At 38.4% G+C, this 11594-nt stretch overlaps 1 protein-coding gene across 1 annotated transcript; it reads left to right on the top strand.

Moving 5' to 3' along the window:
- Nucleotides 1-5273: 5273 nt before the first annotated feature.
- Nucleotides 5274-10855, top strand: LOC128907536 (cysteine-rich venom protein TEL1-like). Its single transcript, XM_054196496.1, has 7 exons — nt 5274-5333; nt 6430-6561; nt 7796-7886; nt 8408-8553; nt 9166-9260; nt 9968-10056; nt 10728-10855. Exons 1-7 carry the CDS (start codon nt 5274-5276, stop codon nt 10853-10855), a joined length of 741 nt encoding a protein of 246 aa, XP_054052471.1.
- Nucleotides 10856-11594: the final 739 nt, after the last annotated feature.

Here is an 11594-nt window from a genome sequence, read left to right as displayed (position 1 = left end):
AACTGTCTCTCAGGACACTGAGTATCAGGAGGTGGTAGACCGCCTCCCCTCACAGTCAATAGAGATGCAGCCTTCATAACTAGGGTAGGCAGTTTTTTAGGCTTTCTGATGGTGATAACCCTGGTCTCATCAAAGTTGTTGCAAGCACTTAGATAAAAAAGCACCCTTGCCCTTATCTCAGAACGTAGAAGGATGTGGGAGACCTTATCACAGGCGACTTCCCATAGTGCTGCCCGCTATACAAATAAAGAACAAAAGCAGCTGTGTTACGAATTATAACCCAATATTAAAATGCTGGCAACAGCATGTAGCTGCAGAAATACTGCAGAAAATGGGAAACAATGAAACAATATTGAGTTGTACTATGTACAGCAACCTCGACCCAGCACAACGAAACGGTGCTCAGTGTGCAAGGCATCACGGAGAAGGCAAGGATGAGGAAGGGAACTGCAAGAAAAGCATGAGGAGATGTGCAGATGCTTTATGCCTTCTGAAAGCCAACAGGCAGCATGGAAGGAAGCAAGACAGGTTGCGTTTAAATAAAGCAGAGTTGAGCACTGACGACCTGTCAAAGCTGACTTTGTGATATTGCTTTATAAATGAGTGGAAGTAAAGATTCTGCAAGAAGGAAAGGTGAGCTGAGTGATGCTGCACTAGAGCAAAAAAGCAAACACATGCCACGCATCCCTTCCAGCTAAAGAGAGAAGATATACACGTCTGTAAGTAGGTTACTCTTCAGCAAGACACAGGGTGAATTGTGTGTACAATAATGCCTACACAGCCTTTTGGCCTCAGTGAACTAATGCAATATAAATTTTATTTAGCAAATGGAAGTTCAGGAACCACTTGGAAGAAAATATCACTGTGTTGCCTGGCGTGCAGGTCATTCTGTGCGTGGCTATGAAGAGACTTATGTCTCTGCCTCAAAACGCTTATTCCACTCATTTACCGGAGCCAGAAAAGACAATTACAAAGCAATGCCCCCAAAACTTGAGCGTTCCTTTTGTGAACACAGCATCAGTACCGTTGATCAAGTACCGCTTGCTGATCAAACTGCAAGTATTTTGGCAAAGTCAAAGTGTTGCAAAAGGACAGGCCCTTTATCTTCTCTCTTTCCTTGCCCAGAACGATGCAGTTGGATTGGTTCTTTTTCAGTCACCTGTTCCTTAAGAAAAGTTCTTTTTTCTAAAATGTGCAGCCCCAAAGCTGATGTCATTTATTGGCAATAAATATTGACAAGGAAAGAGAAGGGAAAGCATATATATATATACAACCCTAGAGCCTTTCACTCCTGCCACTCTTCCTAAGATATAAAGGGACTCTGGCTGGATGAAGGTAATGTATGCAGAACTTTATTTCAATATTAGAAATTTTATCCGTAGAGTCGCTTGGTCAGTATTGACTGGGCACTGTGCTACAAAGGCTAATGTAGTTAATATCTAAGTTGTACCAAATGTAATAATTAAATGTTTGCTTATAATAATCACAGAGGAAGAATTTAAAAATAAATTGTATATTCCTCTTAGAAAGCACACTTTCCATCTGTGTGGGTGAGAAATGGCTTCAGTAAAGTCTAATTCCTATGTTTCTTTAGGGCAAAGGGTAACACTTTTGACTCACTTGCTTCATTCTTCAAATGTGAACATAAATTAATCCATTTTGCAGAGGATGGTCAATCATGGGAAATGCTTTTCTAATGTCATTTGAATTATTTTTATGTTGAATTTATTTCACTTGAGTACTGGGTTATAACAGTGCAGCTGAACTCAGGATTTTGCCATCTAGAAAAGTTAACAATCTGTCCAAGCTTTCAGGTATATGCAGTATTAAAATGTCTATTATATCTTATAGTATGCAGTAAGCTGATTGCCTTTCCTTAATGCAGAGTGAAATTTTTTTTTACAAAATGAAAGTTAAAGATGTAGACTCGGAGAAGGTAGAAAAAACTTATATCAAAGTACCTGAAAAGACAAATACTCCCATTCTTACAAACTTTCAAAGCTGGTATGCCCTGAAAGATTTATCAGCTGGCAGGAAAAAGGCTCTGCAGAGGACTGAAGCCCCAGGACTACACACGAGAAGCCCGCACCGTATTTTTCAAATAAAACTTTTTTTCTAGCTTCTTAGCTATAGATTTTATTTTTTCACATTTGATCAAATTAGCATGAAATTCCAGTTTTGAAGCAGAGCTATCTAAAAGTGCATTGCTAGCACTTGTCTTTCAGAAGCATAGAAGTGGTTTAGTGGATTGAATACTATTGACATGGAAGGATAATTGTATCTGGGAACTGTGGTATTTTGATTTTGAAAGTAATGCCAAATACATTTACTCCAAGGGACAGATTTGATTGTACAGTCTGACAATCGAAGTTGTGCAGTAGGATTTTAATCAAGTTTAATTCTGGAGCTAGAAATGTTTTATGTTTCCAGTTGCAGCACTTATCTGGGGAGTCCCAGAAAGATCTTGCTTCTGCATGTAAGGACAAGATAACTCCTCAGTGGCCAAAGATATCCCTTCAGTTTAAGTATTTATTCTTCATTAATATGAGTGAGATCCCTGCCTCTACCTCATACACGTGATTTCCTTATGCAAGTATGGCAAAACAAGACAAAGACTGAATGTCTAAATGACATGAAGTCTTTGGTGTGACAGCATATGTCTTGTTGATTTATATCACGCTACAGAATACAGCACTGAAATAAATGATCAATCTAGCTGCAACCTATCCAGTACCCAGAGCACTATATTCAGCAGATTACATTCTCTTGGTGTTTTCACCAGCTGACTAGACCTCCTAAGAGTTAAGATTTCTTAGCCCAAGCACAGTGCCATCAAAATGTAACTATGAAGCCCATTGGACTCAAACACACATCTCCACCTGGCAGTGCTGTGCCGCCATTTTTGTTAGTATCAGTTTGGGAATTGGTGTCCCAAGCTCATTACCTTCTGATGTCATGAAAGAATACAGCACACGGCACAGAATAACCCAACAGCTTTTGGTCTGAACTCAGACAACTTAGTCTTGCGTTGCTACCAGGCAAGTGAAAAGAGAATATTGTTTTCACTTTTCCTCTTTTATGTAATTTGCCTAGAGGTAGGTTCAAGCTCTGCATAGCTGGGAATCTAAAAATTAAAGAACTTATCTTGTTCCAAAAGTGGCTTGATAACCTTCTTCTGATACATGGAGTTATGCCTCATGTTTGTTCATGAACACTTTGCTGTGAATATTGGCCTTAACATCTTTTGGGTTGGGTGCAAAAGTTATATGCTGCTTTTATGTTTTCTGCTTAACTGACCTCCAATCTTAGTGAAAAGTCTTTCCTGTGTTGTAAAAATGATAAATGTTTCTACCTATGCCTATAGCTATTAGCATCTAAACTCAGAGGAAGTCACTCTCAACTTCAAAGCTAAATGCTGGTAAGACCACCGTGACATCAAGCCCTTTCCCATGACATTACACACTGAGACGTGTGTTGAAACACTCCTACTGCAAACCAGTGTGGAATACTCATAAAATGTGAACAGAAAAGGGGTCTCACACACAAGGAAAGATGTTTGAAAAACTTCATATTCTCCAGCGTTCTGGTAGGCCTTTCCCAAGCCCTCTGCCCAGGGTTGAATTTTGGTTGGAAGTTCATCCCCAAAGGAGGGTTAGATGTGGACCTGCTTGTGCCCAGTTAGAGACCACAGCATATAGAACTTGCTCTCTAGTGAAGATTAAAGTATTGGAGCTGGTGCAATATTTATTAATGAGAGAGTCATATCAAAGCATCTGAGAAGAAAATTAACATCATCATTATTATTGTTATTATTATTGTTATTATTATTTTATTTTTATTATTTTTATTTTCCCTATATTAAGCAGACATTTCTGACACCACAGATGTAGGCCAACTCATTCACACAGGACTAAATAGCAAGTAAACCCACTGACTTCAGTAACATAAACAACATAAATGAAAGGAGATAAGTTCAAAAATCTAGAGACAATTTCAGGTGTTAAACAATGAACAGGTTATGAGTAATGCTATAAATGCCATCTCTTCCAAATCATCATTCTAGGAACAAGAAATGTTCATTCTATTCAGTGAAAAAAGAAGGAAATGTGTTTCCAGGACCCTGGTAACTTGCCGTTAGTTCTCTGGATGAGAATCCATCCCTCAGTTCCTGCCAGAAGGAAAAGCGCTTAACCCATTCTTCTCACCTAATGTCAACATGTTTATTTAATCACTTAGAAGAGATGGATGTGTGGATTATATATATTGTCACTGTATATTTAGGGTTTTAACAGGTGTTATCCCAATAGTTTCCCTACCAAGCAGGATATCCTAGATCTACCACTGACCTGTACTGCTCACCCTGTGGATTTTTCTCAGAGGCCAGCTCTAAGGTTTATTGTATTTGATGCTTTTTATTACATCTATTTTCCTTGCTTGCTTTAGTCTGTTTTAAAATTGAGCTCATTGAGCTCAAAGTTACTTTTCCTTGGGTTTCTGCCACATCTTTAACAACTAAAAAGACATGATTTCCTGTATATCCTCAATAATACAAAGATATGTAACCTTTGCTTCTTCTGACATGTATAAAAAAAAAATTCCATGAGTATGAGTAGGTTTCAGACTGTGGTGTTTGTTTCTATAAGGCATCTTAGCAGCCAGAGGGCAATAGCCAGTATTATTTCACGAAGTTTTTGTATATGTCTAGGTGTAAAATGTAACTTGAGGGTGACCACCACCACTTACTGCAGCCATTGTAATGCTGATTTGATGAGGAAAGAGGGAGCAGGAAAGGAATGGAGACAACTGTTGATGTGTTCAGTGCTCCACTCCAAAATACCAGTTCCCAATACGGATGATGCTTGCTTGAGCAGGACACTGATGTGACCCTACTGAACAAATTAATGGGCTTTTTTTTTTATGCAAGGAGGCAAAGATGAAGGAAATGCTGCAAATTTGAGAGGGGGTTGATCCATCTGTTACAAGAAACATGCAACTTTATGCTACTTACGGTCCCTGCTTCAAAGCAAGGTGGAGCTTTTTCTCTGTACGAGACAGTGGTGCTCGTGCACCACCACACACCCACTCGCACAATTTCAGCACATTCAACTGTATTAGGTACCAACTAAAGTAACTTTCTCTGTGGCAGGCTTGACTTTGCAACTGTTTTGTATCTGCTCTCTTAAGACATTACACCAAAAAATTTATGCAACAAAGATTAATGGATTTTGGGGTTTGTTTGTTTGTGGATTGTTTTTTTTTTTCCCTCTGTAGAAATGGATCTACTAACTGCAATCGTTTTCCTGGCTGCTTTGCTACACCAATCTGATGGACAGGTAGGTGCATTCATCTATGCAAAAGAGCCATATCTGAGCACATTGTATAGATATCTGACATGATATAGTCTGGTTTAGTCACCTCTAGCACTTTAAAATTCAGGGCTGAAATTATTGTTTACATGTTAACATAACACGATAAAGTTGAACTCTTGGTTTTCTCAGATCTTTGCATTAAAATATTTCTTCTGCCTATCAAAATATTCCTCACAAGAATAATTTTTAAAATACATTTTCCAAAAAATAATATGAACTGAAGCTACTCTTAAATAGTTTAGCTAAGTAACAGAAATTTAGTCTTCACCTCTCCTTAGAGAGAGTTAATCTTGTAAGAGGAAGGTACCTACTATGCAGACATTTGAATGTGAGCTATTCATCAAGATCTACTTAATAAGGAATGAAAAGAAGCAAGTACTTCAAGGATGTCAATCATCTCTTTCTTCAATAAATCTCGAGCGGACTGTGTCCTACGTTGGTTGTTTTCTTTACCTGAGTATAGCAGCAGCCTGAAATAACTGACTGAGATTTCATTTCTGCCACTGTAAATGTCTTAAGTTAAACAAGATGTACGACACCTCATGGAGTAGGTTCAGCTGCTCAAAAAGAAGTGTCTTGGTGCAGCTTGAGACCCTCCAGGGTATCGGAGCCATTCATGGGCAGCTGTACAGACAGCTATACCTTTCTGGAGCAACAGTCTCAGGCTAGCTAGGGCTCTATGGACATTTCAAATGGCATTAGGTGCCACTTTAAGCCACTGACTACAGACTTTAAAATGTAGAATTGAGCTCTGAAGTCAACGCAGTGGGATTCATTCCTCTTACTTGAACATTTCAGAATTTAGTCTCTCTCATCTTCTACTTCTCTAATTGACCATAAAGGCAAACTGAGGTGACTTTTAGATATTTACATCTATGGTATAGCTATCTAAAATTAAATAAGATGAATCAGTGACTAAAAAAGAGAACTTATAGGAATAGAAGAAGGAGTAAAGGTAAGTTGAGCATTTCCAAGAAGCTTTACTTTGATGAGAAGCTCATAATTTATCTTGCTTACTAAACTTCTGATAACTGCAACCTTCATTGTTATTGTTTTCCAGATTTTTCAGTATAAACAAATTGGCATTTCCTCCTTTCCTCATTCTAAGTTTCAAAACCAAAAACAGATCGTTGAGCAACACAATGAAATACGGAGATCTGTATTTCCTACGGCCACGAACATGCTGAAGATGGTAAGCTATGCATTGCAACTAACCTGCTTTCCACTTCATTAGCAGAAGATTGTAGCCCTCTTAAACAACCCACACTCAGTGAACAGAGAGGGCAGGAAAGGTGCTCTGGGATTAAGATGAAGAAATCAAAATTTTATCCCTTGGTTTCTGCAGCCTCCATGTTTAATTTTGCACACCTTGATGCTGCAAGTACTTGTAAAATCATTGCAAAGGTCTTGGGACAGGCCACAAGTGCTATTCGAAACCTTTCTCCTAACCAACTTCTCCTAGTTTCTCCACTTAGAAAAACTCGATTAAACAACATAGGAACTGTTCCATGCCTAGGGTTAGTTGTCTACAAGGACCGTGAACACCGTATTTATATATTTATGTATTTATTGGTGTCAAACCCACATTAACAAAGCCTGCACAGTGAATCACAGCTTCTTGCCTTATGTTTGTTCACTGCAATAGACAACAATATCAAGCCTTTTCAGGGAGAGCATTTAAACCGGGGATAAGGTACAAAATTCAGTGATGGCTCTTGGATTATGGATTACAATCTTTAGGCTGCAGGATAAGCAGCTCCCTTAGAAGAAGAGAAACGCATGCCCTGGATAAAGGAAAGCGTATGTAAAGCAAAGGTGGAGCAGGAGCACAACTAGCAGCATGCATCTGAATGTAGGGGCAAAAAAGACCTAGATCTGCATAGCCATTTGTCTTCAGCTGACTAGCTTTGCCCATCACTGCTCCCATCCCCATCACCCCTGATGTTCTTTGTTATCCCTATCCCATGAGGAGATGAGCTGGTCAGTGCATTTTGGTTAAATCTGCATATGAGACTTGCAAATATTCCCCAGGTTCAAAATTCAGCTGGTGTCTACCACTACATCTCAGCCGCACCTGGGATGAAAATCAGTTTTATACCATCTAGTGCACTGCACCCTGCGAAGTTAACTCAGACACTAACCCAAAAGAGTGCAACAGTATGTTATAAAATTCCTATTAGTCAGGACCACCTGGAGATCAGGGCTATGTGATACTGTGCAGAATAACCTGCTCTGCAACCTCTAAGAGCTGAAGAATTGTGGTGCCCATGCCCCAGTAGTGTAAACTGGCATGAATCCTCTGCTTTCTGTTGAGGACCATGGCAGCATTCAGCACAGAACACCCAAGTCACTCCCCATTCTTTTTCTTCTCATGGACTGCACTAACCTGTCTGTGACCTGGACATTTCTTCCCTTGTGTCTTTCAGGTGTGGAGTGAGAAAGCTGCCAAAAGTGCTCAGAAATGGGCAAATAAGTGTGGGATGAAAATCAGTCCAAAAGAACAGAGAATCGTTAATGGTACATGACAAATATGGAGACTAAACTGATCGGTTAACGACAATTTGCAGAAGACCCCTGTGCACGTGAACTAGAAATAAGGATAATAAGTTTTAATCTGTTGTAGGATATCTTTTTAGGATTAAACACAAAAACATCATCTTTGTCAGATAAATACTCTGAAACACAAATTGTTGGAACTTCAGTGAGAGGGATGCTATGTACTTGCCCTATTTTTGTATCTTTCTTTAAATGTCTCCTTTTGGCTCCTATTGGAAGCAAGAAAGCACAATAGATAGCCATGTTGGTATTTACAGTCATCTTCATGCCACATTTTGTAGTCAAATAAATATCTGTGACTGAAAGCTCGCCAAAATCAGAGTAACATTCCCTGCAGCTTTCATAGGATCAGGTGTACTACCCGATTCTTAAAATCACAGGGAAAATAGGTCAGCATCACAGAGATTTTTTTAGTATGTAACTACACCCCTCTGCCCTACCTCCTGCTTCTCTCCTAAGTAATAGACTTACTTCTACTCCAGGTATCACCTGCGGTGAGAATGTATTACTGTCATCTTACCCAAGAACATGGGATGAAACAATTAGAGTCTGGCACAGTCAGTCCTCCAATTTCAAGTATGGATTTGGAGCAACTGCGAAAAACGTCAATATCGAGAGCTTCACTCAGGTAAGGAGAGTTGACACAAACTGCAGTGATACGCTAGAATTACTGGAGTACACTTAAGGCAGCTGGGAGAGATTTATCATCAGAAAAAAAATTATCGTTGTCATCAAACCATTTTCTATCATTCACACCCCAATCCAAAGATGGATTATAGATTAAAAGTCTTTTTCATCTAATTCTGAGGCAATGGAACCAGTATTTTGGAAGAGCTGTCCAGAAGAGGAATATTATTCTGTAGAGGGAAAAAAAAATAAAATAAAAAAAAAAGAAAGAAAAAGAAAAATTGAATACTTTTGCTTTAGAAATAAATGTTTTCTATATAGGGCTTGAAAAACCCCATTAAGAAATGTCAAAGCAAAAAATCTATGACGAAAATATTTGAATTTAAACCTCAGTGTCCTGACAGAAACTGTGTTCAAAAACATTTGAAAACTGGCGGACATGGTTAACTCATTTTTCTATTTATTCTTTCCGACAGCTAAATCGTAAACTTAAGAGCTAAATAGACGGAATGAACCAAAAAATTATCCTCTGGCTCTGTTATTTTGTGAGCTCTTTGACGAGAATTCAGTAAAACATGGGTCTGAAATTATGTGTTTATTTTTTGTCCTACAGCTAATCTGGTACAACAGCTACCAGATTGGATGTGCAGTCGCCTACTGTCCTAGGAGCCAGTTCAACTACTTTTATGTTTGCCAATACTGTCCTCCGTATGTACTGCCTTTTTATTTATTTAAGATATGATAATTCTGGATATGTTTTAAAAACTCCTGTGGTCCATTGGTCATGCATAGGATAAAATTGTTACAGTTTATAAGAACCACTTATAATTTTGAAAATACTGGTGTGAATTGTGGATTTAACATCAGGTTAAATAGGAATATTTATTTTATTTCACATTGAAACAGCTCTTAGGGAAATTTTAGTATATGAACAAAGAAAGGTCTGTCTCTGTCAGAATCATGCACAAATCATCGTATAACTTTGACGAATATCAAGAAAGTCAGATGCAAAGTGAAAACCAACAGCAAATGAATATTCATAGAGGTAAAGAGCACATCTGAAACAGCTGAAGGCATCTGCTGAGGTTATTTCCTTATAAGACACAATCACTTGAAATCCATTAGAAAAGCAGAACTAGGAAGTACATAAGATACTTTTTTTTTTTAACTGATAATGCTATACAAATATAAATAATTGATACATTTTCTTTCTCTAAACCTTATTGTCCCTCTTATTTAAAACCAAAGGTCTTGTATTCTATGAATATCTGAAACTAAAATATGACCGTCTATGGAAATAATTTTAACCCAAAACTTCTGGATGCCTTTCATTGTGACAAATAATATAAACTGCTGTTAATGGCTCAGAGCTGCACTTTGATCTTGTTTTGTGTTTTATTTCTTTCAAATTTCAGAGGAAATAATGCAATGCAAATAGCTACACCTTACAAAAGCGGACCAAAATGTGCAGACTGTCCCGGCCACTGTGACAGAGGGCTTTGCAGTAAGTGAATGTACTCTCCTCCTTACAACAAACATTGCATTGCATCGGGTAATAATGTTGTTCCTTTGTAGCATTTTACTTTGGCATAATTACTTCTTGATAATCTGGATTTAAGACCCTAGAACTGCCGCTTTCATTTGCTGCCCAAAATAACAGTGGTTAAATATCCCACCAGAACAGGCACAATCTTGAGTAGGAGGGTGAGACCAGATGACCTCCAGAGGTCCCTTCCAACATCAACCATCCTGTGATAAGGGGTAAATTGTGTTGTCGTTGAGCAATACGTGCCTTATCACACCGTCAATCTGCTGCTGCCCTCTTCTGGAAAGCTCAAGACAAAATGTCTTGATGTATATCTACAACTAAGGGCATGAATAGGTTGTCAGGATTCCCGCATCTGAATGTGCGTGAAGATCTGCACAGGCCCCTGGGTTCTGCAGGCTTCCATGTGGAGCAAATCAAAGCGCACAAATAAATGGGAACTGTAAGATACCACCTTTCTGCTTGCATTCCCTTTTCCATAATAATCAAGAAATTTTAAAAGCAGAGCAAAAGTACAAAGACTATGTAGACATGAAAATTTAGAAGTTTTGGAAAATGCAGAAGCATCAGACCAGGACTTGGTTTTCAACCAATATTTCATGGGTTTTTTTCCATCTTTTCTATTTTAGCCAATCCTTGCAAGCATCAAGACTACTTTGGAAACTGCAGAAATCTGAAAATCTTGTTTAGCTGTAACCATTCCCTGGTGAGGGACAAGTGTCCTGCTACCTGTAGATGCACCACTCAAATCGTATAATGTCCTGGTGGATGTGATTATGGCTGCTGCGAGACTGATTAGGAAAGAGTAGAACTCACTGTGAGGTGTATTCACTCTCAGCACATCAGCTCAGATTGACCTATAGGAAACACTTTTTTTCTGAAATCTCACCATTACTTCGGTCCTAAACAAGTCTGGTAGCTCAGGATAACTTCTGATGTTACTTTAGACTTTGTAGAAATCATGCTTAAGCTACTAATGTGTTACTTTGTGGTTTTCCTTGCAGTGGATATTCTACTGATTCATTGTTTTTTAATGGAAAACACACTTTTAGAACACTTTAGGTTTTTTACAAAACATGTTAAATGCCACTTTGCTTTCTTCTGTTACCTTTTCTTTGATTATCAATGGAATGTATTCCTGCCAATAAAAACATGATTATACCACTGGTTCACGAACAGAGCTTTTCATTGAAGTTATTTATAATTCAATCTTTTTTCATTTGGAAAATTCCTTACAGATATTTCAAGGCTCTTTGATGCGTCATGTCAGTGGGGATGAGACAGGAAAAGACAAAGCAAAAAGTGATGAATTTTTTGGTATGGCCAAAATAAGAGGCACACATTGACTCCGCCAACTTTTACTCTGTGGCCTAAAAGCAAAGCTTCTGATACATCTGTGTATGTAGGTCAGAAATGATAATTTTTTCATATGGCACCAACAGTCAAGAAATATGAAGCTTTATAAAAGCGTTCATACAAAGAAAGAGGTGTATGTA

Source organism: Rissa tridactyla, chromosome 3, assembly GCF_028500815.1.
Source record: "Rissa tridactyla isolate bRisTri1 chromosome 3, bRisTri1.patW.cur.20221130, whole genome shotgun sequence".
In the NCBI taxonomy this organism is placed as follows: domain Eukaryota; kingdom Metazoa; phylum Chordata; class Aves; order Charadriiformes; family Laridae; genus Rissa; species Rissa tridactyla.
The sequence above is the reverse complement of the archived record's forward strand: the minus strand, read 5'-3'. Positions and strand labels throughout refer to the sequence as shown.